Source organism: Panthera leo, chromosome B2, assembly GCF_018350215.1.
Source record: "Panthera leo isolate Ple1 chromosome B2, P.leo_Ple1_pat1.1, whole genome shotgun sequence".
NCBI lineage: Eukaryota > Metazoa > Chordata > Mammalia > Carnivora > Felidae > Panthera > Panthera leo.
Window position 1 is genome coordinate 116364493 of NC_056683.1, and position 23159 is coordinate 116387651.

At 39.0% G+C, this 23159-nt stretch overlaps 1 protein-coding gene across 1 annotated transcript in view; it reads right to left on the reverse strand.

Moving 5' to 3' along the window:
* Positions 1 to 368: 368 nt before the first annotated feature.
* ARHGAP18 (Rho GTPase activating protein 18) overlaps positions 369 to 23159 on the reverse strand; it is a 124547-nt gene continuing 101756 nt past the window's right edge. The window contains exons 11-15 of the mRNA XM_042939795.1: positions 19111 to 19317; positions 18180 to 18320; positions 6803 to 6927; positions 3090 to 3151; positions 369 to 1863 (exon numbers count right to left, since the gene is read on the reverse strand). Of these exons, the coding sequence (XP_042795729.1) occupies positions 1772 to 1863; positions 3090 to 3151; positions 6803 to 6927; positions 18180 to 18320; positions 19111 to 19317 (627 nt within the window). The 3' untranslated portion in view covers positions 369 to 1771. The remainder of the gene's footprint in view (positions 1864 to 3089; positions 3152 to 6802; positions 6928 to 18179; positions 18321 to 19110; positions 19318 to 23159) is intronic.

Here is a 23159-nt window from a genome sequence, read left to right on the forward strand (position 1 = left end):
ATTCACTTTTTTTTTTTGAAGTTGTGCACTCCCTAAAATGTCTTCAACACTTATTTGAGTTTATATCATCAATTTCTTTCAATAACTTAAACTCTATTAATAAGACATTTTGAGAAATTAATATATACTGTCAAAATCAGAAACAGAATAAATATAACATGGTTTTAAAAAATCCCAAAGAACGCAAGTTTGCTCAAGGAAAAAAGGCAGGAAACCATTTTAGATCTTCCGCATGTCTTCCCACTTAAAAAATGACGCAGGAGAAAGAGGAGCGTAAAAGAAGTGGCTTTTAGCAAAAATAAAAATATAAACAACAATACAGCACATTCATAAACATACAGGATTAAAATAATGCCAAGAGAAGATAATTTAGAAAAATGCATTTAATTATAAAAATCTTTTAAATAAAAAAGCAATGGCACAAATCACCACAGTGTTATTGAAGTGATCAGATCCACAGGCTTATGTTCTTATAACAACATGCTAAAAATTTATGACTGTTCTCATTAACAGCATTTTCCCTCCTAATTGGAGTGACATCAAGAGCTTCTGAGAATGTGTAATTGTCCCTAAAATACTACTAAAAGTATCATAAACACAGTCTGTGCAACACTCATTTACATCACCTTTTATTTACTACACTCTAAACTCATAAAATATTGAACATCTCTCACTTCGTTCCTCTTATTTACAGTTCAGAGGCTCATCTATTGTCACAATATGGTTTGTGCACTAAAATCCCTGGGAATAGTACTTTCCACAGCATTTTTAATAAATTGATTATCTAAAGTGAGTACACAAACAAAAGCTTGTTCTTATGACTGTGTCATACTCAAAAAAAATAATTCTTCCTGCAGCCTTATTTATGAGTTAGAAAAATCCCTCTTTCAGTAGAATATATTCTCAACCATTACTGGATTATACTATCATGCATATTTATACTAATATGACAACAGGTAAAGCCAGCTAGAACTTCATAAATTTCAGTTAGAAGAATACAGCATACATGAGGTGATCTGGCTTTCACTGTTATCCATAATCCAGTTATTCGACATGGATAGATTTTAATCATTCTTAGTATATAAACATTGAATAGTTCAGTAATAATTGGCAGTTTCTGACAGGCTTATTTTCTTGATAGTGGATACGGTTCTGTGCACATACGTCAGATGAACTGAAAACCACGCAAATCACTTCATGTGATACAGCAGGAAGAAGTGGGATGTTATTGTTTGAACAAATGATTCAGAGAGCGGAATATTAACATGGGATAGTGACAGGAATCCTGTTGAAGTCCGTCTCTTTTAAGATGTATTGTCTTCACGACTTGCCAGATATCTGGTATTTGTGATCTTTTTGGTTAAAAAGCAAACCGGAGTTGAGGGAAGGCAGACAAGAGGAGGAGAAAAAGGAGAAAAGAGCACAGATTACTAGGTGTATGATTTTAGGAGAAAACAAGTGAGAGGGAGGACAGGATGGTTTCACATAAAACAAGTGGTCACATCTGGGCACCTTTCACACAGCAGAATGGTCTCCAAGCTAATTAACTCCCCTTCCTCTCACTCCAGAGATACTTGGGTGCCCATCATATTATTAATAATGAACATAATTCCAGCGGCAGCACAAATCTCTAACTTTTTAAGGCTTCAGAGTGTCATTATTCAGTAGTCGGGTACATTTGAACAAAGAGTCCTGCCATTTCTTTTATTTCCACTCTTGACCCAGCAAGTATACCAAGGAAATCCTCGTGGGTATTTGCAGCTTCAGTCTCCTATGATGGCTTTGACTTTATAACCCACTCTGCGTTGGGGTTGAGCTGATACAGGTCCTTCATGTAAGTGTCCTCATCAAGGCAGCGTTCTCCTAGCAAAGAGACTTTATTGTATCAGTTGAATACGGTACAGAAGCTGGGGTGCGATTTTAAACTTCTTCCTCATGGTTTAACTCTAAAATCTTAGACTTCAAAATATCACTCATCCTTTCCCATCTCCCATAATATTGTAAGACTTGGCCAAAATATTGAAAAAGTCAACACAGTAGACTTTCTCTAAAGGAAAGTTTTTCAAATTAATTTAGGAAGTTGAAAATACTTTGTGTGAGGGGCTTTGGTTCACCAAAAGCTTATTCACCGTTATTAAGAGTGGCAATAGTTTGCGATCTACCGAAGAAACAACACTTCATTCTCAATATCGAATAGTAAAGAGCAAGATTAAATATATAAATATTTAAATAATCCTTGCTAATAGAGTTAACAGTTCCAGGCTTCTGACAGAGTTGCTGTTTATTTAAATTTTAAGAGTGAGTCTCCATACTCCCACATTAAATTTTCAATATTGACCAACATTTTTACATCCCAGAAAAAAATTCCACAAAACTTCTTCAAATATTTTCAATTATTATTTTGAATTAAACACCATTTCATTTAGTATTTGTTAACAGTTTCACCTGTATCATTTTCAAGGGCTAAAATAAAGAGAAAATAAAAGGATATTTTACATCTTCACAGAGAGGAGTACAACCCACTGATAACTGAAAAGGAGCATGTAAAATATAAAGCACAGTCAAAATTAATCCACTTATTCTATTTTGATTTCTTAAATTACCAGCGTGTCTGTATTCGTATGTGTATATATCTGCGTATGTGCGTTTGTGCGTGTATTATTTAGTAGGCAATCAACAATGGCAAAAATAACTTGTGCTTTCACTAAAAATACCCAGGACTGAGCCATAACAAAAATGTAATCCTGGCTTTAAACAAGCACAGCTACTTCCTTTATTAAGATGTGATGTAAGCATATAAAAAGGAAAGAAGTTCTGAAAAACTTCATTATCATTCTAGAAGTTGCTACTATTTTAAGGGAATTTGTCCTTGCTGAGGTTCAACATTAGATGGGCATTTGCACAGAGAAGCTCAAATAGAGCCTGTAGAGAAGAGTCAGACCACTGAAAAAATCCACACTATTCATCAGCTATCTACAGTGCACTATATTTAACTTCTAATTTCTTTTTTTCCCCCAAAGATATAAATAAGAAGCATGGGCAACGTCGAATCCGCATATGCGATACAAAGAGAAACAAAATGTGCTTACCAATATTTCCTCCGATTTCATACAAAAAAACTTCCCCTTTCTTAAGAGTCTGGGCAATCCCACTATTAGGGACAAAACAAACTGATTAGTTGTATCATCAAACAGCTTGCAAGTAAATCACTTTAATGTGCTTGGGGAATTCTAGCTTGTGTGGAAAATTCATAACTTAGACACACTGTAATTATCTAACATTTGTATTTTCCCATCTGTTAAGTGTGTCAAGTAGGTAATAAAAATGTCACACCTGTAAATTAAAATAAACAAATGGACTCATACATCTGAAGACAAAATAATAAATCAGCATCTAAATTTGTAAAATTAAAAAGAAAGGGAACATAACAATTTAGCTACCAATACAATTATTAACATGATCAACTACTTTGCATGGGGGCCGAAAAAGTTCTCATCAAACCATAAAAAGAAATGTTTCCATCTTAGTTTTCACACTGCACTTATTCAACCAGTATTTGTCATGTGTTTGCTTTGCTGACAACTCCAACACTATGCAAGATGAATGTAAAGAATAGGGCAGGGTTCATAGCCCTCCCTGTGCTGGCCACCCAAGTACAGGACTCACATATACTCCAAGTAGAAGCAAATATTCATTATGAAGGCTTCACAAGTAAGAGATGCATTTACAGACTCATGCTCTTCAAAGAATAAACTCTTCCAGAACATCAGGTTCAAATAATAAAAGTTGGTAAGATTCAGTGGTTTTCAAAACTCTGTCTATGAATTACCGAAGAAGCCTGCTAAAAATTCAGACCTGGAGTTCTAGAAACTCTGGTGTTTGTACGCCTACAACAAGTCCAAGAATCTGCTTTTCAAATGCTCTCTAGTGGGCTGTGGTGCCTGGAAAGGTTTGTGAACCGCTCTTGCAAGGCCCCAAACACACACTCCCTGGAATTGCAGGGAAAAGCAGATCTGACTTTTACTGAAACCATTATGAAAACTACGGTACAGCAGAAGCTGTCCTAACCAACCATCCAATGACTCACCTTGGTTATCCAACTCCAACCACTCTGTTGTCTGTGACATGCTAGACACTTAGGGCTTCATACGCGCTCACATTTAAGACCCTAACCGAGAGACAACTCACTTTTTTTCGAAACTGGCATATGCTTGTTTTTAAAATTAAATAATTATTTACAATATGATATGTAACCCAATACACTAGGAGTCTACTGAAAGAGTCATTATTTCTATGAAGACCAAGCTGAATGTTTTGGGAGACGTGATAAGAAAACCAAAAAACCAAAAACGAAAAACGAAAAACGAAAAACCAAAAACAACCTAGTCAGGCATTGCTACACTTTAAAGAAACCTCAACTGGATTTCCTGGTAAATCTAAGGTTTTGCATAATGCTAATCAACAAATCCATAATTAAAGAAAAGGCAACAGTCTTTATCAAGACTGGCGAGTAAATGTGAAATTTACTGTATATTTACTTTATGTCATTCATGTGTTGTTGTCTTGGCGGAGAAAGTAGGGGTGGAAAAAGAGGAGGAAGGTAAGGTTCCCAACTGCCCCTACACTGGTGGAATCCAGGTGGTAGAAGAGGGGAATGTGGTGCAAGAGGAAACACATATAAACCCGTACTGAGAATTTCACTTGTATGACCCAAACAGACCGTGCTGTGTGCTTCACGGCCATTTTCCTAGTTCGTTATCACAGGACTGTAATTCGGGCCCTATTATGGTCTACTTTTACACATGAAAAACTTGAGACTTAAAAGAGATTACAAAACTAGCTTAAAATGAAACAGAAAAGTTGGCACTCGGATCCAGATCATCTCCCTCCAGTATCCCCAAGCATAAAGAAAGGAGCTGAGGAATGCTTGGGGGTTTGAGGGTGGACAATGGATAGAGAAGTTTACCAGACTTCCCTCTGAGTGCAGCAGGATGGCGAGAAGGGAGGAGGTAGAAAAATGGACCCCACTTGAGGGGGGGCAACAAATTATTATTTAATAAAAGCATCCCAACCGGAAACTCCAAATAGGCAGGGGACAACTGCCACAAATCCGGTGCCTTCTATATCAGTATGCCTATCACTATCATACTATACTTTAAATATTAAAGTCACAGTTCAATATATTGTGCAACTTCATAGTCATGTATTGCATCATCTGCAAGCACAGCAACAAAAGTACAGACTAAATTGAACACTTGGATCCTAAAAGTAATTGCTGTATAAATTAACTCTATCTAGCCTGAAAGAGCGGCTTCTGTCTGCAGTGTGGCCAGATCTCCAGGTACCCACTCCGGGAGAGGACGGGCAGAGGAAGGGGATTGATTTCATGAAGCAGACACCCCCTTTAGGGGGCAAAGACATCTGAAAAATTCCAACTGCTCCATGCCTTCATCCCCTAAAACTCCATCTACTCCCAGACTCTGCACCAATGGCCCCATATCCGTGATGGTTTCTAGATCCTGGTGAGTATGGAGAGTGTCTCAAGGGAAACCTTTGGAGACGAAAACACACCTTCAGAATTCAGCACCATCACCTATGAAATGCGTGACCTCACAAAGTCTCGGTTTTCTTATCAGTGAAACAGAAGTAACATTCGTGCTTACTTCACAGTACTGTTGAGAGGGGAGTTTGTGCTGGCTTACCAAAAGCCCAGATATTACCAATAAGCCTCTCTTCTAGTTCATCACCATCTGTTACTGCACAGGCTCATCTCTTCTCCCAATTTATAAGCCCTGAGGGAAGATACTTTAAAATATATCTTTATACCTCTTCCAACATCTAGCAGAGGGCCCTAAACAGAGCCCAGACATATTGAATACGTGTGGTATTGCATTAACATTGGAGAGGTTTTGGCAGAAGACTTCACCGATGCCCTTGAATACTAGAATGCAGAGATGAAATTCTATGGAAGGCTAAAACATAAAATTCATAAGCTGAGATGCCAGTATCCCGGATTTCCCTGAATTGTAAAAAAAAAAAAAAAAAAAAAAAAAAAAAAAAAAAAAAAATTAATTAATTTTCAGTGAGTGGAGATGAGGGGGACACGGAAAGCCCAATACACTTGTTAAACCTCCAAAAACTTAAAAAAGGGTATTGTAAAATGTTTCAGAGAGTGTATGCTCTAAAACCAGCAGAGGAGGACAATAGCTTTCAAAGGACTTCTCCTACCCCATCAGCCCCAGAACAAAGGAGGCTGGGTTGTCCCTAAAGGGAAGGCGTGCTCTATGTCCTGGAGACTCCAGAGCTCAAGGAACTGGTTATCCTCTCTCACTTCGTATACCTTGTTTTTTTTGTTTGTTTTGTTTTCTGTTTTTGAATTTAAGCATTTCTTTTTGTTACAGTTCCTAGAAAAAGTGGTATTTTTTTTATTTGTTTGTTTTAAACCCACTGTATCCTACTTAGTGATTTTCCTAATGGCTCACACACAGTAATTAACCTCCAGTCACCACATTCTGGAAAGAATATTGAGGGGTCTCACGTGCCAAGGCCACGGCAGGCACAGGCGCGCTCAGATATCCTGCCTGAGACGGCTCCCCTTGCGCATAAACTACCTCAAATGAACTCAAGTCATTCCAACGGTCTCGTTATCAAGTCTGTTCTTTTCTGCTGGGAAGATGAAATTTTGAAGCACTTCACATCACCCATAGTTTTTTTTTTTTTTTCTTTTTTTAACAGGAGGGAGAGAAAGAGTGCGCGCGTGCGAGTTATATCGTGGAATGATTAAAACAAAACAGGCCTCTACCTTTCTTGGCTGAGAAACCTGGCAAGGACATCACTGGCTTTTAGTTCTTCAGTTAGCTGTATTGCCATGGAAACTTTCGAAAGATGGGGAGCTTGCACTCGAATCACTCCCTGAGGAATGTCAGCCTGCAAAGCAATAATGACACTGGAACAAAGCTGGCGGCAGCTGGAACATGTAACTCTGTACAATGCATTACATGGGAAGTGTGCTTAACTACTATGCATTTTACTTCACTACATAAAAACCTTAACTACTGTATAATGTAATTTGCTAAATTACATCAAACCTCAAATATCCTCTTAATGGTGATAGGGGAACTTTATAATGCCTATGCAGTAATGCTTAATTATTTTTAAAGATGTAAAGAATGACAGCAATAACCATTACTGCCATATTAAGTGCTGATTTCTGAGTATTATCTACTAGAGAGTGCTTCTTCATGCAGCAATTTATGAAATTGAATCAGAAAGAAGTTACTTTGTGTGCTATTGCAATGCATGCGTTTAAAAAAAAATCTTCCTGTGCATTGACACAATTTCACAGAAATGTTTGTTCCTGGGAGTATTTTTTTAAAAATGGCACACGCGTTCCTATACATTTGGATTGTGTCTGCTCCTCTCTTGGCTAGTAAGCTTCCACTGTGACCACACACTCTGAACTGATGATGACCAATTCTAATTCCTTTGCCTATAGATGTTAAGAACTGTATGTTTAGTGAGATAATGAAAGATTGTGAGGACTGTCATATCAAAGTATCAGCTATGACACCTGACATATTAGGCTTAATTAATTTCTAATGGTTCCACTACAATCAACAACAATTTATTATTTATAACTGTACGCCATGAACAGGCCTGACAACAAACAGCATGCATAAATTATGTTTAAAGATAACGCTTTAAATGTTACAAAACCTTGTTTCATTAAGCTAAAATTTACTGGGGCACCTGAGTGGCTTGGTCAATTGAGCACCTCATTTCAGCTTAGGTCATGATCTTGCAGTTCATGAGTTCAAACGCCACATTGGGCTCTCTGCTGTCAGCGCAGAGCCTGCTTTGGATCCCCTGTCCCCCTCTCTCTGCCCCTCCCTTGCTTGTGCTCTTTCAAAAATAAACAAACATTTAAAACAAAACACTAAAATTTCCTAAGTATTGATTACCAGGCACTGTGCTAGGTCTACTTACTTAGTAGATAAATAAGACACAAATCTTGTAGCAGACAGTATTTTCTGTGCTCACAAAATGATTTTGTTAAGGTACATGGTCTTGAATTGCTTCCCCCAACCCCCGCCAACATAAAGCATGGAAATACCACACATGGAATCAATGTGACTTCTTTTAAAGTTCAACAAAAATAACATGGCTTTAGAATCAGGCTACAACAAAATGTAGGCATCCCCCAAAAGATTTACACTTGCTTCGCGGTAACAAGTGAAATGTAGCACCAGAATAACAAAAGAAGCAATACTCCTAAGGCCGAAAAAGGAGCGTGGGATTATGTAAGACCATGGCTTTGCTCCCCAAAGGGCTGCGAACACCTGTTACATCTGCGGAGACACCACAGGGGGCCTCATGCCAACCTGCGAAACCCTGCTGCCCTCACCTGACCACTCAGTGAGGGGCCACGGGAGCCCTCCCTCCCACAGAAGACAGTGCATTCCAAGGCTGCCCACTCGCCAATCTGCTAGGAGAGGGACTGTGTTCCTAGTGTCCTTTAACTGGTCTTGCTGGGGAAATGTGCTCAGCCCCATCCTTGAAGGATGTCCCAATCCCAACCCACGCCCAGACCTCTCAACGCCTGCTTCTCTCCCATCCAGCCTCACCCCTTGGCTTGGTCTGTTGACTTCCAATTTCTGGGGCACATTTTTGGCCCGATAACTTCGTCTAGTTTCTGACCTCCACCTCACCCGTAGGACGCAAATCTAAGTTACCTTTTTCCTTGATTCTGTGACAATTTACTTTCACTTGTAACCTGTGGAAGATGAGCTGCTTCTTGCAATCGATGGGGCATTTAATGGGCTAGTGTGCCTTTTTTTTTTTTTCAAGGCAGATATTAAATCAGTGGTGTATCTTCTAACTCAGGGATTATGCTACATGCACTTTTGCCTTGGGTTTCATCTCTAGGCTGTATCCTGCTCTGGTCATTCACCTGCTGGCCTGGCCTTCCCTATTACCTCACAGGAGGCAGAAAACAAGAAGCTGACAGACAACATGAATGTTGGAGTGAAACTGTAATAGCAACAGTTGAAGCACAGAGTCTGTGTCCATAAAACCCTAATCCACCTTGTCCACTCAAGTGAGAAACACATACTGGCATTTTGGATTCCATTATTATGACGATGATGATGATGATGATGATGATGGGCCTTGAGTGGCAGGCTAGGGTTTGCAGATACCCAGATACTTTATGCTGATTTAGCAAAGTTAGGAAATCTGCTTGACTCATAATGTCAGATATCCTTACATACAGGTTTTCTATGACAAAAATAATAGTGACAAAAACTTCCCAGAATTACATCTTATCCAACCCTAAAATATCAAAAAGGCAGGCAAATCTGTGCTGATATTTAAACTGAAGTAAGATGATAATAATTAAGTTTTAATATATAGAAGGTCTACAAGGAATGAGTTATGAAAGCAAAAGGATCCAGAAAAATACATTGCCATTGAGAGTTCAGAGATATGACAAGCTCCCTCCATTGTCTGCCTTTCCCCCCACTATGGTCCCACTATGGGACCCACAATGGTCCTGTGGCACCATTCTATTGTTTGGATTAAAAAGGCCAATCAAATTGGCTACAAACACCCAGGCTTTCCTGTCTTCATGCATGTTTTACTCCTCTTCTGCAATATCTTCTGCTACCAATTTCTTAAGGCCCAACTCAAATATATCAAACTCCATAGAACCTTCCATGATCTACAGGGTCAAAAAGAATCTCCTCTTTCCACTGAAATTGTTTTGTAATGGAATTCTAATATATGACACCTGTGTTCTAGTTACACGCCACATACCTGAGTCACATCTGTATATCTGTAGCCAACTATCAAGTGTTTATTGATTAAATGAATCACTCAAAAACAGTTCTGAGAATGCTATGCTAACATTATAGCATTTCCCTAGAATAAAATAACATATACCAATGTGTATTGCCTTGATAGCAAAAAAAAAAAAAAAAAAAAAGCATTTAGGAACATTTTCTTTAAAAAAAAAAAAAGTTGCCTCCATGTACCACATGGTATTTCCTCTATAGAGAAGAGACAGGAAGGGAAAGAGAGGAAGGAAGGAATTAAGTGTCATAGGAATACTTCAGTCAGTTACTCCTGCAGGGAGTCACCAACATTTGCATGCATTTGCCTGAGGATTCCACCACTTTTCCCATAAGGCACCTCATGAAAACCTGAAGGCCTCGAATACTGTGGCTGTGGCCTACGCTTTCTACTTGAGTTCAGAGACCGTGCTTTAGAGAGTACAGCCAGGCTTCCTTATAAATCACAGCACTGGGGTCAGTGTGGTATTGGGGGGTCACACCCCAGAGCAGCACATCTGACACAGGAATCCAGCATCTCTCCCATAGAGTTAGGAAGGAAGAGAACCACGGACTAGCTTCTCAGGCACTTGAGAAGTCTCATGTGTAGGTGAAATGTTAGGTAATCTCCGTATTATGGCTTTGCCAGCAGATGGGGAGTGGCATGCATACAGACTCCTTATCACTGTGAAACTACACTTTCTCACACCTTTCCCTGAGTGAGCAGGGGATGAAGCTAGGCCAGTTTTGGATCAGCTTGAATGCTGCCCGAACTACCAACTCATTTCACATAGAAGTCGAGTATCAGTGCCTGGGAAAACCTTTCCATTGGGCCAACGATAGCACATAGCACCTTCCTAGGTTGATTGGCCACACTCCCTGATGACTACGGAAACTTCTAGCAGGGAAGGCATGTGTCCGTCTATGTGTATTTATGTGTGCTTGCATGAATGTGTAGGACAGAAACACTTCAGTGTTTGTTTCTATAGTAAGACATCCCATCCAAATTCTCACAACGATATACAGATTCAGAGTCCGACTCACTTTGAATCTGCCATGCCCTTCACCCTTGGAGAAAAAAAAAGTGTTTACTGGTAGATATAATGGTTAAACATGAAGAGTTTAGAAGTTGTTTCTGGAAACTTTTTCTTTTTTTCCAGATATCTTGACAAGTGTGGTCAAATGATATTTACTAAAGATGGTAAACAATAAATGATGCCAAAGCTCTAGTGTATGACAATTACTATTAAGCTCCAGAATCATGCTGTATCAAATACTCAAGCCATTAGTATACTAATTACATTGAGCTGCCAAGCTTTGAATAGACACAACATGCCTGATCATTAGAGCAAACAGTCTGTTCTTAACTTGAGCCATAATAACTGAATCTGTGAATAGTATAATCTTTGTAATTTTCCTGTTTCACATTTTTTGGTCTTAACAGCTGTGACTCTTTTTTTTTTTTTTTTTAATGTATTTATTTTTGGTGTTCTGGTGAGCTGAAGTTATGTGATGTAGAGCAAGACCAAGGAAGAGCAGTATTTCACTAACACACCATTAAAATTTTGTCACAAAGGATTTTACAACTTACAAAATAATAATTTCTTATGCATGCAAAAACTGTTATAATGGAAAAAATTATCTCATATATGGTCCTCATATGTTTTATATATGGAACTAAAGTTTATTTTAAGGGGCGCCTGGGTGGCTCAGTCGGTTAGGCGGCCAACTTCGGCTCAGGTCATGATCTCGCGGTCCGTGGGTTCGAGCCCCGCATCAGGCTCTGTGCTGACAGCTCAGAGCCCGGAGCCTGTTTCAGATTCTGTGTCTCCCTCACTCTCTCTGGCCCTCCCCTATTCATGCTCTGTCTCTCTCTGTCTCAAAAATAAATAAACGTTAAAAAAAAATTAAAAAAAAAATAAATAAAGTTTATTTTAAAAAACATGATTTTATTATTTGGTTAAATAAAAAATGATTTCAATATTTCTTCATAACATGTTGATAAACACTGCATTGCTCTTAGTTTTATACCCTAGATTAGAAATTCAACGTCAAATCTTTAAAATGGATATTTCTTTTTTTTTTTTTTTCTGCGTTAAAAACTAAGCAAAATGTAAAGCTGACATTTTAATGCTACAGAAAACCCTTTTATCTTCAAAGGGGCAAACTGGAAATACAGCTTTCTTAAGAAAAAGGCCAGATATAACACATATTTTAGAAAATTAAAGACATTTTAGCAAGGTATCTTAAACTAAAATGGCATATTCATCACCTTACTCTAACTGGAGGTAGAAATATGGAAGCCATTCTCTGTGATCTTGAACTGCCTCAGTCCTGATTATAATTGGGCCTTTATTATCCAAATGTTTAAACTTTATCCAACTCACAGATTCAGAGAACTGTAAAGAAGGATCTGAAATAACTTCCGAAGTAATAAGCATTTAATTTACAACAAAATTAAGTTCTGATATTTCTCTCTTCTAATATAGTATTTTTTATGCACTATAAAATCAAAAAACATCTTAAAAAAACAAGATTTTGTGCTTCATATTGTAATTTGATTTTTCACATGGGTCCCCAAGTAGATCCAGACACTGTTTCCAGACCTGAAGCAAAGGCTTAAAACAATACCTGCAATGATGCTCTGGGTCAGAGCTGTTAAATGAAACCAGAAATGGAATTATAAACAGACTTGTGACCAAAGACAGGTGGCCCATGATACAAACAGCCCAGAATCTACATCACACTGCTGCCAACTCCAAGATTCTTCTGAAAAGAATGGCAGAAAGTGCAGCAACAGATTTCTTTTCCATGTCCGAGATCCTAAACATTAAAAGGTTACCAGATCATCTTGGACTTTTAGCAAGTCACGTAAGCTCTCTAAAACTTGAGTCCCTCAACTGTAACTTACGGGTGTGACACAAGATCATCCAGAGTTAACGCTGAAGTTAAACCACAGAAGGAACATTCCCTCTACCAATGAAGGGAGACGTGAGCAAGCTCAGCTTATTTCATGGAATCTCTTTCTCATAAACATGCAGCTTCTGTTTACTTTGAAAGGTGAGCTTGAATGACAGTAGAAAAAAATCATACAAATCTAAGTCCACAATGAACTTGAAACCTACACAATTCAGCAGTTCATAACAAGATGCTCATCAAAGCAAGCTGTCCTAGACCCTTATCAGGCAGAGATGCAATCTGAGATAATTATGAGTGAAATGATGGAATGCCTATGATTTCCTTAAAAAAACAAAAAGGAAAAGTGTGAGAGACAGGATGGAATGAGATTAGAAAAATAGGTTTGATCACTGGAGATGGGTTTATGGCTGTTTTCATGAACAGGTAAGAAAAATTCCATAACAAACAATTAAATATACGTTTACACACATATAAATACCAAATGGGGGAAAAAAATCACACTCACAGTGTTTGTACAATACATATGCCAAGGTCCTGCTCTGGGAGACTCTGATTCAGTGAGTCCAGGGAGTGACCCAGTCAGGTTTTGTAAAAAATGATACTACAAATGCTCTTATTACATACTTTGGATGAGATACTATTAATCTGGTCTTACCCTGCATTTTATAGAAGAAATTAAGACCCAGAGAGAGAAAATGATTTGTCATTAATGTCTCACTGCTGGCAGAACTAGAGCTATATCCTCAAGACACGAGTTCGAGAATGTGATGTGGTTGGTGCACGTGTGCATGCATTTGTGTGAGACATCAGTTGCAACTGCAAGTTGAAGCCTATCAGAAAGTGATGATTTTTAATGGCCTACAAAGTCAGAACTGACTTTTCAAATGCAAAACGCTCTGGACCTCCATCCAATGTTCACCATACTCGGCCTCTATCGCACTACTAACCACGCCCTTTTACCTACTTGACTCTTCCTCGTGGGACTTCTAAGATGCTATAATCTTAACTTTCTCTGGCTTCCTATCATTTCTTGGTTTCTTTTACCAGCTCCTCTTCCATGGCCCACCACTAAAATACTGGATCCTTTGGCTTTAACGGCAATCTCTCTGCTAATCCCGAAAGCACACCTCCAGCTCTGGCTGCCCTCTGAGCTTCCAGCCCATGTAGCCAAAGTACTGTCACACCAGCAAGTCAACTACAAATGTCAAAAACTGACTACCTCATCAAAAGTGTGCTCCTTTTGCTTAATGCTTTAACTCAGTGATATAATTACCCAAAGTAAAATCAGTTGAGTCTTTCTAGATTCCTCCTCATTCTACACTCCTCATATCCAATTAGTTTCTACATCTTGTGGGTCATTCTGGCTCACATTTAATACTTCCTTCCAATCCTTCTGCTGGGTGTTGGCACTGACCAGGAGGACTATTAAAAGCTATATATTAAACATATGTTAATAGTGGCTGTATAGGGGTGGCTGGGTGGCTTCATTGGTTAAGCCTCTGACTTTTGATCTCAGTTCAGGTCGTGGTTTCACAGTTCATGAGATTGAGGCCCACACTGGGCTCTGCCCTGACAGCACAGAGCCTGCTTGGGATTCTCTTTCTCCGTCTCTCTCTCTCTCTGCCCCTCCCCCACATGTGCTCCCTCTCTCTCAAAATAAATAAACTTAAAAAAATAATGGCACTATTACATTTTCATTATATTACTACACATTAGCCCTAGACTAGGATATATATCCTTCTCAGAATTTTTCTGTGATATTAAAGAAATAGAGAATAAGAGTAAAGACACCCAGATTTAAGGATATATAGATTTGGATTCAAATTCCAGCCCTACCATTTCCTTTTTAGATAAGCTTAAGTCATTTAAGATCCCTGATCCTCACTTTGTCTGTAAAAAATGAGACAACTGCACCTCATACTTCAATGAAACTGCACCATGCCTGATCTCTGGCAAGCATTCAAAATTATGATACTACCCCTTAAAAATATGGCAATTTTCACGAATTTGTAACTTTTCTTCAACATATTATGGGTATCTTCTGATGTCATATATATACACTTGTATTTCCATGGTATTTCATTACACAGATATGCCATAACTCATGTAACCAATCATCTCTACCCTTGTGGATTACTTCTAATTCTCATCAGTATACAGAATATGGCAGTGAACTTAAGCATAACTATTTACATGGTTATGTTATTATTCCCTTTAAATGAATTTCCGAATACAATGAAGAGCATGGTTTTCAGGCCTCTGCCACATGCTAACAGCTCTCCAGAGGAATTCTACCAATTTATGTACTCCTATCAGCAATGAAATTAGCTGGCATCTCTTGCCTAACCTCCTATTTTTCACTCACCTGACATCGCAGCAACTATTTATCTTTACCTTAGAGAGAGAAAGTGCACATGAGTGGGGGGGAGAGGGGCAGAAGGAGAGGGACAGAGGGAGAGAGGGACAGAGGGAGAGAGGGAGGGAGAGAGGGAGAGGGGGAGGGGAGGGGAGGGGGAGGGGAGGGGAGGGGAGGGGGAGGGGAGGGGAGGGGAGGGGAGAGGGGGGGGGAGGGGAGGGGAGGGGAGGGGAGGGGAGGGGGAGAGGGGGAGGGGAGGGGAGGGGAGGGGAGGGGAGGGGAGGGGAGGGGAGGGGAGGGGAGGGAATCCTAAGGAGGCTCCATGCTCAGCACACAGCCTGACACGGGGCTCAATCCCATGACTCTGGGATCATGACCTGAGCTGAAATCAAGAGTCACGCTCAACCAACTGAGCCACCCAGGCACCCTTACAGCAACTATTTTAAAATTTACACATAATCATGTAACTCCTGTGGTCACAGCTTTCCTCAGAATAGAAGCAGGCTCCCCCTAGTGACGGATCCTGGCCTTCCTTCTGCCCCTGCTCTCCATGCACCTCACTGGCCAGTATGCCCTAACCTTCCCACTAAACACACCCAAACATTCCTCCTTATTTATCTAATACACACCTTACACTCAACACACCCAGACTGAAAACTGATCCCCCATCAAGAGGACAATTCCAGCCTTCCAATTTCTCAAGCCAAAACCTTGCAGTCATCTTTTACTTCCTTTTCCTACAACTCTTATCATTTCAACTTGAAGAAATTCCAATGGATCTAACTTCAAAAAACACAGAATCTGACCACTTCCTCTCCAGGACTAATATCCTGGTCTCTCACTTGGATTAAGATGTGATCCTCTCCCCATCTCTGCTGACTCTCCTATAGTCTATTCTCAACACAATCATCCAAGGGAACATTTATTTTTTAGTTATTATTTTTAAAATAGATTTTTTCTTAATTTGGAAAAGAGAGGGAAAGTGTACAAGCAGGTGTGGGACAGAGGGAGGCAGAGGGAGACAGAGACAGAGAGACAGAGAGACAGAGAGACAGAGAGAGAGAGAGAGAGAGAGAGAGAGAGAATCTCAAGGAGGCTCCACACTCAAAACATAGCCCAACCCGGGGCTCAATCCTAGGACCCCAGGATCATGACCTGAGCCAAAATCAAAGGTTGGACGCTCAACTGACTGAGCCACCCATGCACCGCCCCCACCAAGGGAACATTTTAAAACATAGATTTTCAAGCCTTTGCTCAAACCCTGCAATGACCCCATTTCACTCAGGATAAATTCAAATTCCTAAAGATGTAAACCACTTCCTTGGTACTAAGGAGGCATTTTATTAGAAGAACCACTGAATTTCTCAGAAAACAAAAACTCAGAAAGACTAACAGCTAATACATGATAAAACGAAGATTTAAATCCTAAGTCTTAAAATGACAATTGGCTTCTAACGAGTACAGAGATAATTCTCAGACCAACTCTCAACTAATTAACTCAACGTACAAACTAAAGAAATCCAAGTTAACACAAATCCTTTGTAAATAACAAAATCATGTAAACGTTTCATCTCCAAAACACAACTTTTAAATTTTTATCTAAAGATTTAGTTTTTTTTTTTAAATATTTATGTTTGGGAAAGCACAAGCTTTAGAAGGGGCAGAGAGAAGGGGACAGAGGATCTGAAGCGGGTTCTGCACTGACAGTCTGACAGCAGTGAGTCCAGTGTGGGGCTCAAATTCACAAACTGCAAGATCATGACCTGAGCTGAAGTCGGATGCTCAACTGACTGAGCCACACAGGTGCCCCTAAAGATTATTTAAAAGGACAGCATAAATGCTTTCTTGGATATATAACATACCTCAGAGAATCACGTTATAACCACCTTACAAAAAAGACAGGGCTATGAAGTCACCTGAGTTAATATGAATAAGCAGAGCTACAAACCAAAATGATATTCACATATTTGTAATAGTGTTAGAGTAAATGTTCTCAATTAAACAAAAATGAAATGTCAAAAACCCTTTCTAATCTATAAGATCAAGCTTCCCCCCCCACAAAAAAAAAATTGAACACTGTTTACAATTCCCCTTAATTAAATTTTATGTTCTTAAAGATATTTTAAAATTTGACCAAAAATACTTAATGCCAAAAATTGTTATTTCATAGTGGTGAGAGCTATAAATATAGAATATATATATACACATACATACATACATATATTTTTTCACAATTACTAGATCCCTAAGTAGGCCAAAGCCAAAAAAAAAAACCAAAGGCTGATAATTGCATTTCCACATTATTCCACAAGATGTCAGCATGTAACTGAGTAACCTCAGTGGTGGTGATGGTTGTGCAGGGTGTCTCCACCTTAAACAGAACAATAGAAACCCTTTCACATCATGATCTTAAGTTAGAGCTTTGATAACTCACTTCTCCAATGTGTTTTCATGTAGTATATTTTCTTATCTTAAACCCAATTCTTAATATATTCTTACAGCAGTTTATAAATGCTCGTATTTAGAAATTTCTTTTGTGAACATTTTAATTTTCTTCATTCCAACATAAATCTCACCAAATCCTTCCAGGGATCCAATTAAGAGCCTTTAAGTACTTACTGAAGTCCAGGAAGGATCCTGGTCATAACCAACCACTGGTCTGTTTGTTTGTCTGGGTTATTTTCCCCCATTTTACAGATGAGGAAATTGAAGACAAAAGATCAGTGATTCATAACAGGGACTCTTCCCTCAGTAGAGATTACACATTCAGTGGGCAACTGGAGTCTGCAGAGTCCTTTGTGTGGGTGGGTGGGTGTTGAGACATTCTCCTCTTGTTCTTTTCCTTTGTTTCCCATTAACAGCTCATACGCTGAGTCACCAACACCTGAGCAACTGTTAATACTGATCATTAGTAGAAACACAGTTGCCATTACTGAGGCCTTTACCTTCTAAGTAGTACAAGGCCCCGGAAGCATGTAGAAAGTCATACTACAGAAACATATGAAACACTTTTCTTGTATGATAAGTAAAAACAATACTGAAATCTGCATAAATACACATCTTCAAGTTTTTCTTACATCGTTTGTACTCTTATCTTGCTTTTCATATTTTTCTCGGTCATAAGCCATTTTCTTCAGCAGTTTCTTCATGGCTTTTTTATCTTTTTTATGATTTTCAGTATTTTGCTTTCTCACTTGGTTGACAATAAACTTGGGAATCTATGGAGAAATAAAATCAAGTTTGGGAAGGAGAAAGAAATGGCACAATTTTGAACTATGGAAATAATTATTTTTTAAATTTAGAGAGAAGTAAAGGTTTTGTCTATTTGATAAGACTATGCCATTTTACACTTACTCTTCATGAAATATGCAAAAATGCATCTCTTTCTCATTCACTATGAGGACACAGCATCCACATGATATAATTTACCTCCCATTGTGTAAGTAAGGTTCAGAAAGAGGCTTGGTAAAGTTCAAGGTCATAGTGGCTATCTTCTATGCCTCATATGCCAAAATTAGAGACTGCCTGACATGAGGTGACTGGCATTAAAGGCCACCACCTTGATGGTTGGTCCCTTTAGCGGCCACCTGTCAACAACCTAGCCCTTAGCTAACCTGCAGTCCCTTCTAATAACTAGCCAGCCTCACTTGTTAAAAGGGAAAGAAAAACTCACCAATAAATGCTGAGAGTTATCTAGCAATAATCTAGGAACAAATGATTCTCAGAAATTACAATAGCAAAAAGAAAATATTTTAGAAGTTACCAAATTGAAATAACGAACCAATCCTGGCATTTAAAAATGGAGATTCGGTAAGCGGACATTTTTTTTTTTTAAATTTCAGTGTAGTTAACTTACAGTGTTCTATTAATTTCAGGCGTAGAGACGTTTTTTTAATTGCACTTGAAATCACCTCTGTTGGTTAGCTTTTTAAGGAAAATACAACCATAAAAAGTCTTTAGAATCTAGATATCATCACTCATTATCAGAACTTAAAGAGATATACTTACTGTCCACAGAAGTTTTTGATACTTAATCAATAAGTGCATGATATTAGCTGTCCCAGCTGCCATTACAAATTCTCGCTGTTCGCTGCACTTCAAACCCAGTGCGTGACACATGAAGAGATTTGGGGCCATGACCATTGCTACATTCATAGTTGTCATCCTATTTTTGTCTCTATTGTCTATAACTCTTTGGAGAAATTCAAGCAGGGCCTAAAACAGAAATAGCTCTTTTGAGATTTGTGTTCTCATGAAGATAAGAGATTAAAGCACTGTAGCATATGGGATTTTTACTTAGTTAAAAAATAACAAGTTGTGCATAACCACAGTCAACTAGCTACAGCCAATGGGCCTTGTCATCAACAGTTCCCCATTTGGGTAACGAACTCCAGGATGGTCCGAGGTGGTGCTTTGTTTCTGCCAAGGGCTATGGCCCTGGGGAATGAGGCGGGCAGGACACACATCTGAACTAGGCAGCTGGGAGAGGAATGGAGGCAGATGTATCAGACCTAGAACCTACCAGAGCCACGGAGCACTGAAAAGCAATTTAAAATATCATAGTAAGATGCACTTGCTTCAGGAAGAGCTTCGCTTTTATCTTTAGGAATTCAATATATATATGTATATATTCAATATATTCAATATATATATATTCAATATAATATATATTCAATATTATATATATTCAATATATATATATTCAATATAATATATATTCAATATAATATATATTCAATATATATATTCAATATAATATATATTCAATCTATTCAATATATATATATGTATGTGTGTGTGTGTGTGTGTGTATATATATATATATATATATTCCCTTAGAATGGCTTTAAGGTACTCAATAGTTAGCTGACATGAAATCTAAAAAGAATGGAGACTGTCACATGGAAGAAGGGGGAATGGAGAGACAAAAAGAGAAGAGAGTTTTGAAAAACTGAATGTGTAAATAAAAAGGAACTTCTCACCCCAACGGGTTGGTGATGCCACCCACTTCCCACCTCTGTTGGCAACACTCCTGTGTCCTCTGAGCCTACCCTCCATAAAGGCCACAGGAGCTTACTTCACCCTCCTCCTTTCAGTTCTTCTTTTCCCTTTATCCTTGATTTCGGTCTCAAACAATCACAATAATAACTACACAAGTATTCAACGTTTTCTGAGTGAGGGAGAGGTTGCTTTAAGCACATCGCTGACATCACCTCACTTACTCTTTACTGGAGATAGAGGCTGTAATTATCCCCATTTTACAGATGAGCAAACAAAGTGTAAGAGAATGTAAGTAATGTGCTAGAGGTCATAGAGCTAGCCAATGCTGGAGAAGGTCCATTTGGCTTTCCTTTCGGGAGTCTTAAGTACTAAAAGACTCATGTTTTCGTATTTAGCTTGAAGTCCCTATCTGTAAAGGGTCAAATAAACTGTACCAAAGTGGAAAAAGAGTAACAATAAAACTCTGTTCATCTCTCACAGGATTTGGGCGGGGGTGGGGGGGGGGGGGGAAAGCCTGTGTTAACAGATGGATCTTAAATCAAGTAAAGCTGCTATATAGACCTCAAAATTTTGAAACAAACTAAAGGCACAGCCTCAATACCTAACAATAAGATTTATGTATCTAATTTCTGGTATAGTGCTCAGAAAGTTAAATTGTAATCCAAGCATAAGGCTACATAGAAACAATACCTTCTCAAATGAGAACAAAAGATTAATTGGTGAGGTTTGGGGAAAAAAATTTAATTTTGTTCCAGAGACCAGAATAATTATTCAGGTACCAGTGTATCTCTTTCTTTACAGAGCATAAATTATAGAGATTAGGTAATAAACCACTTTAATTGTAGCACACATATGCAATAAGATTATTCAAACTATTACTATTAGAATACTAGAATGCTGTGTTTCTGGGTATGTGGATATGAAATTAATAAAATGTTAGCCTCGCCTTTGTTGAAAGCACTTCATCTTCAGATATATTTTCTCTTTACCTGAAAGAGAACTGTCCTTTTTATTTTTTTTATTATTATTTTTTAAAGTTTATTTATTTTGAGAGAGACAGGGAGAAAGAGAGACAGCACTCAGCCACAGAAGAGAAGGAGCACAAGCAGGGGAGGGACAGAGAGAGAGGAAGAGGGAATCGCAAGTAGGCTCCGTGCTGAAACTCACCAATCGTGAGATCATGAGCTGAGCCAGTCACTTAACTGACTGAGCCACTCAGGCACCCCAAGAACCGCCCTTTTTAAAAAAGTATCTGTCACCAGTCTGGTATTACACAAGTATCACTGGACCTACTCCTTGAAAACCCAGCTTGAGCCCCAGCACAGTTAGCTATTAGCCATATGTGATTTTGGGGTAAACTTTTGCTCTCTCTGCCCTTTAAAGTCTTATTTGTAAAACTGGAATACGAATTCCCCAGCCTACCAGGAGTGGGTAAGACGATGTGTATAGTTAACTTCTTCAAACTAACTAAATGACTAAATAACTAAATAAACGCCAATGATTATATTAACATGGATGCCCTGTTGATAACATCAGTTTTCATTATTCCTCCAAAAGTAGTTATGATCAATGATTCAAATGAACAATAATTCAAGGCAAAAAAAAGCAGTTTGCCCAAAGACACCTCTTTAGGCTTAAAGTAGGACGTGGTGTTGGGACATAGTAATGCCTCCAAACCACTCCATGTGCTATAGTAACAGTCCACAAAGGTCATACACAGGATCCCATCTCTCTGAATGGCAACAGAAGGAGCAGCCCGAGGCTCATGAAAATTGGGGAAGTTTGCATTAAGCTTCTGGAAATTACCTTGTTATAGAGCTTTCCTTCACTTAGAACTAAATGTAAGTGGTTTATTTTCTTGTACATATAGCATATTTGTTTCAGTGTTTCTATTATTTGAATCTGTGTTTTAAACATTCATCAAGGTTAATTAAACTCTTAAATAAAGCTTAATTACTAAATTTACTGGGTTTGTTTTCATTTTCCAATTTTTTTTTTAACATTTATTCATTTTTGAGAGACAGAGAGAACAGAGTGTGAGCTGGGGAGGTGGGGAGAGAGAGGGAGAGGGAGAGGGAGAGGGAGGGAGGGAGGGAGAGGGAGAGGGAGGGAGGGAGAGAGAGGGAGGGAGGGAGGGAGAGAGAGAGGGAGAGAGGGAGGGAGGGAGGGAGGGAGGGAGGGAGAGAGAGACAGACAGACACAGAATCTGAAGCAGGCTCCAGGCTCTGACCTGTCAGGACAGAGCCCGATGTGGGGCTCAAACTCACTAACCACGAGATCATGACCTGAGCCGAAGCTGGATTCTTAACTGACTGAGACACCCAGGTGCCCCTTCATTGTCCAACTTTTTATCCCCCAAAAAGTATTTCCCACCTTATTTACAAAACTGTACTCCCATAACCTTATATGCAAAAATTAAACATATTCTAAAATTTTAAAAAGAAAAATTTTTTTTCAAACAATTTTCAAGAGTGTGCCTGGGAGTCTAAAGGCGAATTCCAAACTTGAGTTGAAGACCAGCCTTGCCCGATAGCAACCATACCGGAATAAGTGTTTGCTCTCACAATGATTTGATCTCATTTGAATGCAGACATATTTTAAGTAAATCATTTCTTTTTTTTTAATTTTCCTGTTTATTTATTTTTGAAAGAGAGAGAGAGAGAGAAAGAGAGCAGCAGAGGGGCAGAGAGATGAAGGCACAGAATCCGAAGCAGGCTCCAGGCTCTGAGCACAGGGCTTGACACAGGGCTCAAAACCACAAACCATGAGATCATAACCTGGGCTGAAGTCAGATGCTTAACTGACTGAGCCACCCAGGTGCCCTAAATCACGTCTTTTCAATTCCTGCCTTATACTGGTCATTCACAGAGCCATCACAGACAGGTACCTCTATGTGAATAAGAAAAAAGCTGGGGTCAGTTTCTCTCTCTGGGCGGTTGAAGCCCTGTGTCAGGCCAAGGCCGATAAGCAGACTGGAACTCAGTCCCCACTCTGTCCTGAGCCAGATGTCCCCATCTCAGCAACAGTCTACCTGTACACGGCAAGCCTGGTCACAC